The sequence below is a fragment of the Amblyomma maculatum genome, unplaced genomic scaffold (genome assembly GCF_055883805.1).
Source record: "Amblyomma maculatum isolate TAMU_Amacu unplaced genomic scaffold, ASM5588380v1 scaffold_13, whole genome shotgun sequence".
Taxonomy (NCBI): Eukaryota; Metazoa; Arthropoda; class Arachnida; order Ixodida; family Ixodidae; genus Amblyomma; species Amblyomma maculatum.
In genome coordinates this window covers 4,184,204-4,198,661 of record NW_028146738.1, presented here as the reverse complement: position 1 = coordinate 4,198,661, position 14,458 = coordinate 4,184,204, and the positions used below count along the sequence as shown (strand labels likewise).

The 14,458-nt window shown below is 46.3% G+C and overlaps 1 protein-coding gene across 1 annotated transcript; it reads left to right on the top strand.

Annotated features, from left to right (window-relative positions):
- Positions 1-797: 797 nt before the first annotated feature.
- LOC146172117 (uncharacterized) lies at positions 798-10,871 on the top strand. The gene is made up of 2 exons (XM_084585970.1): positions 798-862; positions 8,478-10,871. The coding sequence occupies exons 1-2, from the start codon at positions 798-800 to the stop codon at positions 10,201-10,203; spliced, it is 1,791 nt and encodes a 596-aa protein (XP_084442096.1). The 3' UTR covers positions 10,204-10,871.
- Positions 10,872-14,458: the final 3,587 nt, after the last annotated feature.

Sequence of the window (14,458 nt, the reverse complement as noted above, 5' to 3'; positions counted from 1 at the left end):
AAATTTTAACATATTAACTGCGATTAGCTTCACTTGCCAAGTACCGCGACTCTGATTGATATAAACCTCAGGAACACTACCGCAGGCACCCTGACAAAATATTTCCCGCAATTTATCCCGGCGATTATTGCGATGCCTATAGAATTCTAATATTGTAGAAATTTGTGGCAAGAGTATAAAGTATAATGCGTATCCTCAAAAAATTTAGTAACCACATAGTTTCAATTTTCCAGTGCCTGCAAAATCTGTCCCTACTCATAACGTGCTCATTTCTGCGGGAGCATCGATTGTGTCAGGCGCGTAATAGCGCTTCGAGCAAGTAGTTGTTATTCGAAACATTTTCATTGCCCGAAGAGCAACGAGTGGGTCCCAGTACCGAGCACGAAGAGATGCGCCCGCTGGAATGCAATTGTGTTATTCTTACCGCGGGCGCCGGGAAGAAGAGGAGGCAAAGAACAAAATCGAACTGCTTGTGGTCATGCGTACAGCCTCCATGCGCCAGCAGTCGGCGATTTGAACGTGGTCACTACAGCCAGCATTCTCTGTTACGCCATCAGTAGTCATGGGCCGCGCCTCCTAGACTCTTCCAGGTCATCCTTTTAAATATGGTACACTGGCGGCGGCTCTGACTCCATCCTGGTGGCGTGGCGTGGTGTGCAAGAGATCGGCTTGCTGCCATTGGGACTCCGGCCACATCGCGTGCTTTGCGAAGCGGTCAACGAGGGAGCCACCGGACATCGAGCTCGGTCAGGCCTTCATCATCTCGATCCGACACGCTGATAGCAAATGCGGACCACATGGAGGCGGTGACGGACACTGCCACCTCTCCCGATGTCAGTCTCGGTCGAGGCTACCTGGGAGGGTAAACGGCAATCCTGGAAGAGATGTAAGTCGACCGACCAGCGACAACCATGTGCTTTATCGTGAAAGCCTCCTAGTGTGAATACCTTGAATGCGTTGGCACAGAAAGGTCACTGAAGTTTTCGGGCAGACCCTCTTGTCAAGAGTGCAAATGGGCGCAATTTGGAAATAAACTGACCTAATTTAAAGGTCCCGGTACTTGCGCGGCAAAATAAAAATTAAGTACAAGCAGCTGACGTTTACACATTTTGTGACGCGTGGCTGCGACGTCGGTCTTCTATTGCTCATAGATTTTCTGAACATAGCCTGCACTATGGGGGAAGCCTTGAACGAATTAAAGTATACGCTTGTCGGCAACCTTAGCCCGTTATGCTGCACGGGATGCGGCCACGGAAATTTCATTGGCTGCATGGTATCATTTTAAGGTCGTTCAGCCGAAAAGACTTCGGCGTAAACCTTAATTCAAAACCGCAACATAAACATCTGCGGAAAAAAATACATGACTCATTGAAACGAATTTGTCGGCTTCAGGGTTCGAGCCCAAGCACTCCTCATGATAGGGGGCACGCAACGCCTACAGCACTAAGGGCTGTGGCAACAAACTGGTTAGAGGAGCACTTAATGAACGTGTGGTAGTGCGAATGATGTTCTAACATGCTTTTAGTATGTGCGTTGATGTTACAGTAATAATATGGACACGGAACATATAAAGAATGCAGGTTGAAAAGGCATCCCCCTAATTTTTATTTTAATGTATGGAGTCATCCTTTGAACTAAAAACAACCAGTGAGCCAAGTCTCGATTAGTCAGCCGAGGGTTTTTCGTGAAATGTTCAGCGGGAGAAAAATAACCAGTGCAGCCTCCCCCCCCCCCCCCCCCGTCCCCCAAAGAAAAAAAAAGAACTCGCTATGATTTAGGCTTTGCACCAGAGAGGGTTTGCTTTTTGCTTGAACGGATCCTTTAGCAACTAAGGCTCTTTTACACGCCACCTTATAACAGACACTGGCATTGGCAACTATTCAGGCTACTAAGGTTTCGCTTCCATCAAAAAAAAAACGACCACATGCTCTGCGCATTTTACAGTGCTTGTGCCTGTCCTATAGTAAATTGCACAGTTTTTATGATATATGGAGCACTATAGCCCGACACCTCGCTTCTGTGAAGCGGACCGGCACCGATTAAATTTTCTTTTGATAAGCGCGCATTGCTTCAGAGACAAAAAGAAAAAGGAAATATGCCTGTAGCAATGATCGTCTCTGACTGGTTAACTCATAAATATTTTCGGCTGATTAACCTGCGGCGCTGCTGGCACATGGTTCACTGACTTCGATGACTACGAACAATGAACTTCCGCTGCACCATTCATCACACCCGAGTTTGAATAGGAGTTTCAAGTCGGAAATTTCAAATGTGTTCCTGATGAAATGCTACTTCAGGTCTGTGAGGAGTAGAAGCAGTGACAAAAGCAAATCGCTCGGTTTTAAGTCTCGGACGGAAGTTGTGAAGGTCCTACTCAACAAGCCCGAACCTGGACAACAGCGACCCTGGAAACCTATTTAACTGCCATTGATCTCTGAAGTGCGCCCTGGCCCATTGTTCCAGACAGGCCACCTCACTTCTTATACTCGCCGAAGGGAGGCTCTACTCGCTTCTCCAGCAGTTGATTGATTGAAGAGCATACGCCAGGCTTTTTTAGCCGAAACCTTTTCTGCGCCTTCTCAAAATCTGGCTCAGATTGATGTTGCCTATGCTGTCCCATGAGAGACAGGCCGCAGACGGATCATCCCACGCATACTACTTTGTTTCTTAGCAGGTTTTGTGTGGTAAAAAATTGTGCACTCTCAGAGCAGCGCCAGATATTTTGTGACCGATAACAGGCAAATAATAAAAATAGATACGAACCATTTACTATTATCTAGTTAAAAAATATAAAAATATATCCGGCCAAAGATACGAATAGTAATATGTTGTCCGTAAATTTCATTTTGCTAGGGTCTTCTGTGAATAGTTTTGCTCATGATAGCTTATTACAAAACAGATCTCTCCAAGTATATGCTAGGCAGCTCATGTTCGTCCCTCTGATGCAGGATTACTAGTGCAGTTCTGGTCATTCCACGAGACCGGCATTTATTTTACCTTTTCCAAATATATTATATTTATGTAAATGACGGCCGTTAGTAGCCTGCTCGAGATTGTTGCGAAATTCTCTGCTTATTCTTTTTTCCTGCTTATTTTTTGCTCGCTCGAATATATAGCACTGTTGCAAACGGGACCTTGTCACCTAGTAGGGAATAGTTTTTTTTTTTTCAAGGATTCTTAATTTATTGGTTAGTATATAACGTTCCACTGTTGGCAGGTGGGCATCTCCTGATTTCGATGTTTTTTTTTTATCTGGATAGAGTGAAATGTCCCAGTCTGTAGACATTTGCCGCTGACAGCATTGCCGGTGGTGTGGGGATAAAACCACAAGCGCTGCTATGTTAGGTGGCAGTTATTGCGTCACATAGCAGCATGCTGATTTGTCCGTACGTTGTGCGACCTCAAGAAACCATGTGACTTGGCAGGTACTTGCAAAACGGGCTTCTCATTTCAGATGGGTGAACCGAGATGGACATCGAGTCTTTGTGTAGCCGTTGGCCTTAAAATCCTTTTACGGGCCCTCCCGGGATATCTGTCACTCAGTAGTCACTGCTCATTTCCTCAGCTCTGCGACTGACAAAGCCGGTCAGGTGATTTCATATTTTTAGACTTTCGACCGTGTGCGTCACGATAAACTAGTTCTGAAACTACAAGCAATTCATCTTCATGACTTTATAATGGCCTTGGTCTCCGCTTATCTTTACCATCGCACTCATCTGTAACAATTGACATTTACTGCTGACGTAATAAACTAGTCACATCAGCTGCACCTCAGGGAAGTGTCTCTGGGCCTCTCCTTTCCCTAACATTTTGTAACGATATTGTAGACGTTTAAACGAGCCAGTAAAATTCGGTTATTTGCAGGTGATTGTGTCCTTTTTAGCAAAATCAACTCAGAAAAAGACCAGCCTGCCTACAACTCGGCCGCGAATTCCTTCAGCGACTGGACGATGAAGTGGGACATGAAAAGTAACTGCACGAAATCTGTATTTCTTCACGTTTCTTGGAAGAAATGTCCACTTCAGTTCGCGTATACAGTCCGGGACTTTTATCTCGCTAAAACCAATGAAATTAAATACCTAGGAGTAACTATAGCAAATGAACTGAACTAAAAAACACTCATTAACAATATTTCCACCTCAGAATTCCGCAAACTCTACTTATTACGGCACAAGCTTAAGGACGCAGCGATGCAGGTCAAATACCTAGCATATACATCTCTCATTCGTCTGAAACTAAAATATGCATGCATAATTTGGAACCCATTCACAAAACTAACATTTACACAATAGAAAGAGGTCAGCGCCGAGTTTTTCCGGTTTATTCACTCTGCATACGATTTTAAGGATTTCATATCTGCTCTGATATAGTCCAACAATAATCACACGTTCAAATCAAGCCAAAATTCCTCGCGTCTGAAATGTTTGCATTTGTTACTGAATTGCAAACTTTCCTTACACCCAAATCTATAAATAATTTCGCTCAGTACGCGGCAGACCCGTCATAATCATTAGCTTTCATTAATACCTTACTTCGCGAGGAATGCCTAATTCCAGAACTCCTTTCTCCCCCAAACTATATTGGATTGGAACACGCTGCCCAATAACTGCATTCAGTCTTTGAACACGGTTGAAGAATACATCCTGAACAGCGCATAGTTGGCATTTAATGCTTTTTTTATGCTGCTTGTAATTTGCGTTTTTCTTCATAGCGTTTTTCTGCCCGTTCTGTATGCTTTCCTGTGTCATTACTGTATAAGTTCTGCAGCTCCATGTTTCATTCGAGTGCAATGGTTTTTGCATGTTTGTAAATGATCGCTGTCAAATTATTTTTCTATTTAGTGTCCCTTCTGCTTGGGCTCAGGCCTTGAGAATTGAGTAAATAAATAAATAAAAAATAAATAAGCAATCAGGTGACCACACATGCACAGCACCTGCAACTACATAGCATACTTGGGTTGAATTTTTACTTCACTCTCTGCTGCTCTTCTGCTCAAGTTACTATTCGTGTAAAGAAAATATTGCGAGGATGTCACGCCATCTATAGAAAGGACACATGAACGCATATAATTTTGAGTGTAAATATTAGATAACGTTTGGGGATAATCTTTCTATATCGGCATGATCATCAGCACAATCACCAAGTCGCCTTTTCCTCCACAGAATTTGACCCATAGAGAATGAGCGTGCCAAGTGCGTGCAACATTTGACGGGAGAAAAAATTGTGTTGTAATTATTCAGAGCCAGATGAAAGTGACAAAGGTGAGTCAGTTCAGATAAATGGATTGTCGGACAAGACTAGGAAGAAAGAGCCCCAGATGCTTCAAAATTCGAATAAGAAAATGAAAACAACTAATCGGGTTAAACAATTTTACTAGATATATTCTCGAGTGCAAAAATATTCATGAAATTTAAGTGAAAGTCCAATGTCCCAAAGTGGCTCAGGCTATGAGAGGCGCCTAGGTGTAGGGTTCCGGAAGTTCCGACCACCAGGGTTAATTAACGTGCACTGATATCGTACAGCATACGGGCGTATTGCTTTTAGCGTCCACCTAAAAGCGGTAGCCACGGCCGGGATTCGATCCTGTACCTCTGCGTGCATCAGTAGAGCGCCCTAACCACTGCGCCACCACTCGTCGACTGGGGATCTTCAGTGGAGCGCATTAATACAGTGGTGCAGATTGCTTCGATCATATTATGGTAGTACAGAATCTATCAGGGTTATTTCTGCTAAAGTCACTCACTTAACAGTATTTAAAATTGTCCTTTTGTCCAATACAGTTAAAGTTACTGAGAAAATCGAGGAAGTCAGACAGATTGACGCAATTCGAATAACTTCTCGGTTTCATCAAATATCCCTGGACGCTATTTTAAACACTGAATAATAATAATAATAATATTTTATAAATCACTTCATTCAAGTTCACTACTGCTCCAATCACGCAGTGTTTTACTGGTGGTACACAGCAAATCAATGCATGATAAGACACCTGGTATGAACTGCTGAAAAGTAGCACCTTCAGCCAAAAAGGCAGTAGAGGGAAGTCAGAAGCGGGTGTAGGAGTTATTCGGCTGCTACCAGCGGAGAAGAAAATTGGAAGGACAAAAAGGAGTGCATGAGGGCAATACAAAACTACCGCGTCGTGCATAATTTACAGCCACTCCGAAAATTAGCTTAGCCGAAGTCACGTTTTGCATTTTCGGCGTCGTATGGTCCTAACTTCTAGCAGCATTTAACTATGTGGCCGGACCTAACGTGACAACTACTGACAGCGCACATACAACCAATATCCGACCACAAACCTGGTTCGCGAGGACATTTCTATAATACACCCTTGCTATATCTGTCTAAAAGCTGCAGCGCACCTCCTGTCATCGATGAGCGCAGCTGAGAGCGTGTCGCCGCTGGCATTCGAGGCCGCTGCTGGTGTGGTGGCTTTGTTTTGCTGACAATAGAATGCAAACTTCGGAAGATTTTGCTGGTGGCAAACAAATAATGAAAGCTCGGACATTCTTTAGCCAACCCCCACAAGCATGCGTGAGAGCTTGGGTATAACGTTTTCGAAAGAAAGACCTATGATTATGACTGAATAGGTTAGTAATTACCCCACAAATCATTTCAGGAACTGCTGCTAGCACCGCCATCGCTGTAACAGCCAAGGCCCTATGCTTGCATCAGCTAGGAGGAACATCTGAATTCAGCAGACTTCTCCGTGCAGGGGCGCCTCGGCTGCGGTACTCCGTTATCATAAATGAGTGGAAATTTAAACACAGGCACTCCTACTATGTTCTTTACAGGAACTTTCGTCGGGTACTCGCATGATTTGAAAGAGGAAATGCTACTTAGAAGTCCTTGCAGCCTGCATAACGTTGAAAAATCGGAGACGGTGCATTGTATTGCATACAAGATAATTTTGTATTGATCTTATCGTTTGTTTCAAAACAAACCGTAGAACAAAATAATGAGCATTCAAATAATTTGTTAAGCCTTAAAAACCAAGTTACAGAACTACCGACAGAGCTTACTCGAAGCTTATCAATGCTCCCTACTCTCAGACTGACCGACGGGGATTGTACGGCTGCTAAAACGTATTTGGTCTTTCCATATGCTACGCGAAATTAGGTTATAAAGGGTTTGTGCACTAAAAGATTCGAATACCTGCGTGTAACGGAAATTACCCATGGAAGTATTTGCCTTCAATGGAGACAGCTGCAGTAGACACCCATATTTTCAATCGCGACTACACGTTCCTCGCCATGCGTAGCGCATTCATTCTGTTGATATGTTTGCGTTTCCTACCCCTTCTCTGGGGCGATCGAGCAACCGATATCGTAGCCAAGGACGCACGCAACCGAGCCGCAGCTGCAAGAAATGTCCAGTTCAGTTCAGTCGTTCAGTCGTGTCCGACTCTTTGCGACCCTATGGACCATATCACGCCATGCTTTCCGGACTCCCACTATCTTCCTAACATCACATAACTTCATCTGTAGCGCCTCCAGGATGCCATCCAACCATAGCGTTCGCTGCCTGCCCCTTCTCCGGTGACCCTCAACCTTTCCCAACATCAAATGCTTCTCCAGCGACTCCTCTCTTCTCATCAGATGGCCAAAGTAGCTGAGCTTTAACTTTAGAATTTGACCCTCCAATGAGCACTCAGGGTTTATGGTCGACAATATCGACTGATTTGATCTTCTGGCCGTTCAAGGCACTCTCAAGAATCTCCGCCAGCACCACAATTCAAACGCGTCAATTCTTCGGCGGTCAACCTTCTTCACAGTCCAACGCTCGCATCCATACACCTAAACTGGAAAGACCATAGCACGAGTTATACGGATCTTGGTTAGTAGTGTAATGTCTCTGCTCTTTACTAGGCGGTCAAGGCTAGCCATGGCTCTCTTTCTCAGAAGCAGGCGTCTCCTAATTTCATGGCTGCAGTCTCCTTCCGGGGTAATTTTGTAGCCCAAGAAGAGAAAATTTGTCACAGCTTCCACTTCTTGTCCCTTGATGCTCCAGGACTTGATAGGGCAAGACACCATGATCTTTTTTTTTAATGTTCAGTTTAAGCCCATACTTCTCACTCTCTTCTTGTACGCGCATCAGAAGTCTTTTGAGTTCCACTTCACTTTCGGCCATTAAAGTGGTATTATCCGCATATCTAAGGTTGTTGATACGTTTTCCAGCAATCTTCACTCCAGCTGAGGAGTCGTCCAGACCGGCCTTCCTCATGATGCACTCAGCATATAGGTTAAATTGGCAGGACGACAGTAGGCAGCCCTGTCTCACTCCTTTCTCAATCGGAAACCAATCAGTAAGACCATGCCCCGTTCTGACTGTGGCCTCTTGCCCTTCATACAGGTTCCTGAGGAAACTGCTGCTGACAACAATGCTGCAGATAACAGCGCATGCGTAGCTAGTCCCTCTTTTCTTCTTCCCCTCCTTTCTTTCCTTCTCTATATATTTCCGAGCCGGAAATAAAGCGTCGTCTTTTCGCTCTGTGAATCTGCCTGGTTTTCATCGCGTAGCTGCCGGCCTTTGGCCGGTAGAACGCAACAGTGGCGACGAGGATTCTGCTGCAGCAAGGAACCCAGCAATACGCCCAAGCACGACAGTCACGCAGAAGGAACCCACCGCCAAGGATCAGCCATTGCACACAGGCTACCGGAATTCGAAGACGAAAAAGATAAGTGGCAGCCGTACCGTGTCAAGGTTCAAGCTTATTTCGAAGCGAATGATCTGATAGACGATGCTAAGAAAAGAGCCCTGCTGGTAGCGGCGCTTGGAACAAGGACAATAGAAATTTTGAACGCGAAGGTAGCACCGCGAAAGCCTAACAACCTTACCTACAAAGAAGTTGTGGAGACGCTAAGCAGCTACTACGACCCGGTACCGAATGAAATCTCTGAAAGTTTCAAGTTCTTCCATCGCTACCAGCAAGAAGGGGAATCTGTACATGCATTCATTGTGGCAATACGGCAGATGGCACACAATTGCAATTTTGGAACGCTGCTAGACAGAATGATAAGAGACCGTATTGTGTGTGGTGTCAGATCCAAGAATCTGCAGAAGCAGCTGTTAGCGAAGAAAAATCTGAATCTCGAAGAAGCCGAGGCTCTTGCCCTCGCCGCAGAGAACGCTGAACGCGAGTCGCGAGGGATTGTTACTGACCAAGAACAAGCGAGATTGCTAAAGCTCTCTGGTCAATACGAATCGCGCACGAAGTCACAGGGCGTGCAACAATGCAAATGTTGCGGTAAGCATGGTGATAATACAAAGGCTTGTCGACTAATCAAGCGCAAATGTTTTAAGTGTGCACGGCCAGGGCATTTAGCGCGAATGTGTGCGGCAAATGAGACAAGCAAGACGCTAGCACTGACAGCACAGACGCCAGAAACCGAAGAGAGTGATAGTAGCGCGTCCCAAATCTGGTCCTTGACCACCACGCGCTCTCTTATACCCCCCATCAGAAAATCGTTTGCATGGAATGGCATCGAAATAATGATGGATATGGATACCGGCTCCCCTGTTTGCGTCATTCCCAAAACCATTTACCAAGTGCACTCCCATCAATGGCCGCAGCTGCAAAAGTCGGAAGTACAGCTTCCATGCTATCTCGGAAAGTTGCCACTCCTCGGTACACTGACCATGCCAGTTTCCTATGAAGGTACCACAGTACAATGCTGTCTGACGGTTTTAGACTGCAATGGCCCCAGTCTTTGCGGTCGTGACCTGCTGAAAAAACTGACAGACGAACGCATTCAGGTGCTGACCATGTATGCGAAGCCTTCCGTATCAAAGCAAGCCAGGGAGGACGTGCCGATGCTGCTCCAGAAAAACTGCGACCTGTTCACTGAAGGCGCTCGTCTCATGAAAGGTCCGCCATCCCGACTGCACATCAAGGCCGGAGCAAAACCCAAGTTCTTTAAGGCAAGGAAAATTCCTTTTGCACTTCGTGATAAAGTGTCTAAAGAGCTTGACAGATTAGTCTCGGCTGGCATAATATCACCAGTTCCTCATTCTGAATGGGCAACGCCCATCGTGCCAGTCTTGAAGAAGGACGGAACAGTGCGCATTTGCGGGGACTTCAAGATTACACTAAACCCTGTGTGCGAGGTTGAGCAGTACCCCTTGCCTGTCATAGACGACATTTTTGCAAATCTATGTGGAGGAAAAAAATTCAGTACTTTAGACCTTCGCGATGCTTAGCTAGATGAAGACTCGCGGAAATTCGCAGTGATAAACACACACAAGGGGCTCTTTTGCTGTAACAGGTTACCGTTTGGCATCGCATCAGCGCCAGCGATATTCCAACGAAAGATTGAATCGGTGCTGCAAGGACTAAAAGGGACTCAGGCTTATCTAGACGATGTCCTGGTAGCCGAGAGCAGCGATGCTGATAACGCAAATCTGCAAGCGGTGCTACAGCGTTTCCACGAGAACGGTATCAAACTTCGTTATGACAAGTGCAAGTTTGGCGAACAATCGGTGACGTATCTTGGTCATCGTATTGATGTTGAAGGGCTACACCCCCTCGAGAAGCATGTGGATGCAATCAGGCTAGCCCCTTTACCGCGAAATGTTGCCGAGTTGCGATCCTTTGTGGGAATGGTTACATTTTACAAGTTTTTGCCAAATCTTTCCACTATGCTTGCACCCCTGTACAGCCTACTTGAAAAAGGTGAAAAATGGGTTTGGCACGAAAAAGAAGACGCGGCATTTAAGAAGGCCAAGGATGCTTTGTGTTCAGCCCCAGTGCTAACGTATTTTAATCCGCAGCTGGAATTGATGTTGGAATGCGATGCTTCACCTTACGGTGTCGGTGCTGCCCTTTTCCACCGAATAAATGGTGAAGACAGGCCAATTGGCTTCCGATCACGGACACTCACCTCAGCTGAGAGAAACTACTCCCAAATTGAGCGAGAGGCTTTAGCCCTGGTGTTTGGCGTGACACGATTTCGCGATTACCTGTTGGGCCGGGAGTTCACGCTTGTAACGGACCACCGCCCCTTATTAGGTCTACTCCGACAGGATCGTCAAACTTCTGTCATGGCTGCCGCCCGAATTCAGCTCTGGGCGCTTTTGCTAGGGGCATACAAGTACAAGCTCATTTGTAAACCTGGAAAACGAATGCTAATTTCTGACGCTCTAAGCCGTTTGCCTCAATCGCTGCAGGAGCCGCAAGCGAAAACAGAGGATCTGTCGGAAATGGTGCTTATAATCGACGAATGGGACCAACCAGCGGTTTCCCACCAAGAGATTCAAGCGCTCACAGCAGCTGACGGGCTTTTGCAAGAGATATGCAGGTACGTGACTAACGGATGGCCCTCCGTCGTAGAAGGTGACAGCAGGGAAGTGGTGGAATTCCGGAAAAGGAGACATGAGTTGTCTGTGGAGAAGGGGCTGTTGTACTGGGGGCATCGTGTGGTGATACCAAGTGCGGCGCGTGAGAAACTGTTGACGATGCTACATGAGTCTCATCAGGGTGCGTCAACCATGAAGACAAGGGCGAGGGCTAAGTTTTGGTGGCCCGGTTTAGATCAAGATATTTGTAGATTGGTCTCGAATTGTCGAAACTGTGTGCAGGCTTTGCCCATGCCCTCTAGGAATCCTGTCAGCTGGCCGATTTCAAGAGAGAGGTGGTCCCGGCTGCATGCAGACTATGCAGGGCCTATTGGAAACAAAATGTTGCTGGTAATTGTCGATGCACACAGCAATTGGATAGAAGCCATTCCAGTATCTCGAGCAACCGCTAAAGCCACTGCCGATTGCATGAGAACCTTGTTTAGCAGGTTTGGATTGCCCCGCACCATAGTTACTGACAACGGTACACCCTTTACTTTGTTAGAGTTTGCGGTATTCCTACAGAAAAATGGAATCGAGCATATTCGTACCCCGCCTTATCACCCCCAGAGCAATGGTCTTGCGGAACGGGCCATAAGAACAGTCAAGGAGGGCTTGAAGAAAATGCCGGGCGTGGAGTTGACAACTGCTCTGGCGAGAATTCTTCGTAACTACAGAAATTCGCCACAAGCTTCAGGCTCTACTCCGTCCGAGCTTCTTCTGGGATACCGTTTGCGTACAAAATTAGATATGTGTTTTCCTCCCAGGAACTACGAAATGCCCAAGCATTCAGAGACTGATTCCGCCAGTCGGTACTTCACCCCGGGAGACGCAGTCTACGTGCGCAACTACGGCGTAGGAGAAAAGTGGACACCAGGCAAAGTGAAATCGACGAGTGGTGCCCGTCTAGTCACTGTGGCTACTGAGGACGGAGTCGTTCGACGTCATGTCGACCAGATCCGAAAACGCTCATCAGACACCGACGGAAGCAGAGAAGTATCAAGTCCTGCAGAATCGCCTCCTGCGACCTTAGGGGCCCCGACAGACGAGGATCACGACCTTCCCGAAGGGCCTGTTCCTGAGCTACGCCGGTCCACAAGAACTAGAAAGCCAGTGGAGCGCTATGGCTATTAGGGGAAGGAAATGCTGCTGACAACAATGCTGCAGATAACAGCGCATGCGTAGCTAGTCCCTCTTTCCTTTTTCCCCTCCTTTCTTTCCTTCTCTATATATTTCCGAGCCGGAAATAAAGCGTCGTCTTTTCGCTCTGTGAATCTGCCTGGTTTTCATCGCTAGCTGCCGGCCTTTGGCCGGTAGAACGCAACAGGAGACAGATGAGGTGAATTGGAACTCCCATTTCTTAGACAGCTTGCCAATCTACTGTGATCTACGCAGTCAAACGCTTCCGCATATGTGGTCAGCACCTAAAACAATGTCCAACAAACTATCCTCGGCATTATTTCCCTTTTCCAGCTGGACGAGCACGTGGCGCGAGGACATTGAAGCATTTTGTTATGTAGAAAACGGGGCGTAGCCTTCACTGCGGGGCGTCGACTATTCCGCGAAGCCCCCTGGTTTAAAATGTATCCGTATCTGCAACTATTTGCAACGTAGGCTTACATCATCCCGAACGTGCGCAATGACTTCTAATCGCGTTATTGAGATAATATCTCAATGCTTCCAATCCTAGGTATGGAAAAAGCTGTACCACGTTTTCCTTCTTGTTAATTTTTCTCAGCGGCGTGTAAAAGCGGAAGAAAAGCGATGACAGGCAAAACAAAAAAAAAGGTGTTGGGGTTGGGTCCGGTTCCCGCAACATACAGGCTGGGGAATGCTGCTTAGAACTTCATTTCGTTCATGCCCGTATTCTCACTGGTTTCGCCCTTGTTCTCCGTCATAGAGCGATTACCAACTGGACAGTCGACACTTGCGCGTTCAGGTTAAAAAACTGAAAGGGGGAACAAAGGTGTCGTATTCAAAACGGTGGCAGCACACTGGTGGCATCAGTATCATGCATTTAGCGCTGGGCATGTTATAATAGTTTCATAAACTCTGAAACTCAAATCATAGGGCGTAATGTCTCTTAGTTTTGAAGTAAATTTAAAACGCACAAGAAGCGATTGGGGGCAATCATTGCAAAAACAAATGATCTGTCTAAGTTCCAACAGCATCTCCCAGCCTTCTCAGTCGCCGCTGAACAGACAATATTCAGATCAGTGAACGAAGCGGATACCTCTAACCCGATCTGCTAGGCATCTCGTTCATCGACATTGGGCTGGACAAATTCTTTTGATTGTTCTGCTGCGCAAGCCATCGCATCCTTCACAATTCAGACTCTTTGTTAAGAATAAGTGTTTCAGCCTATGTCGGACAAAAGCATTCTTGTAGCGTTATGGGTGTGGCAACATGACGGTTTCCGTCAAAAGAAATGTTCTAATCAGTATTGGAAAGCCATATAGTGCTGATTGGCAACGTGTAATGCATTCTGTACCAAAAAGTATGTGTTTACACTGACGCCTTGTAAAGCATGGGTGAAAGCGTAATTTTGGTTCTGCGTTTTTATCGTAGGATCTTTGCTCTGTAGAGAATGAGTGGCACTAAGTCTGAGAACCCTGTTTTTGTAAACATGGAATCTTCCTATATCTGAGCGGGGATCGCTCTGTTCTGAAACTGTGCTAAGAGCCCCTACTCCTTAGATGTGGGGAGGACGTGTTCTCGGAGACCAAAGTTGCTTTCCTGAATCCCCAGGAGGAGGACCCGATAGGCCACTACAACGAGCGCTACCGGTGAATCTCCATGGTGTCCACACACCTCAATTCATCCTAGTGGAGACCCAACGCTACAGCATCCCTGTGACGCCACTCAATGGAGACAGTGAGTTCTTGAACCCTGCGGTGCTTCGCAAGGCGGAAGACTCGTCCAAGCTCATGCTGTTCGCGCAGTGCACGAGCAGTGATGAAGGAGCTGCAATTCCATCTGGGTTAAGCGTACGTGAATAGAAACAACACCCAATAACATATATTTGTGCCAGTGCCACTATTCATTCGTTTGATGTTTTTCCAGACCCAATGTTTCTCTATATACAGAGCTGTACCCTCTCAAAATGTGCAGCAGCCCACTC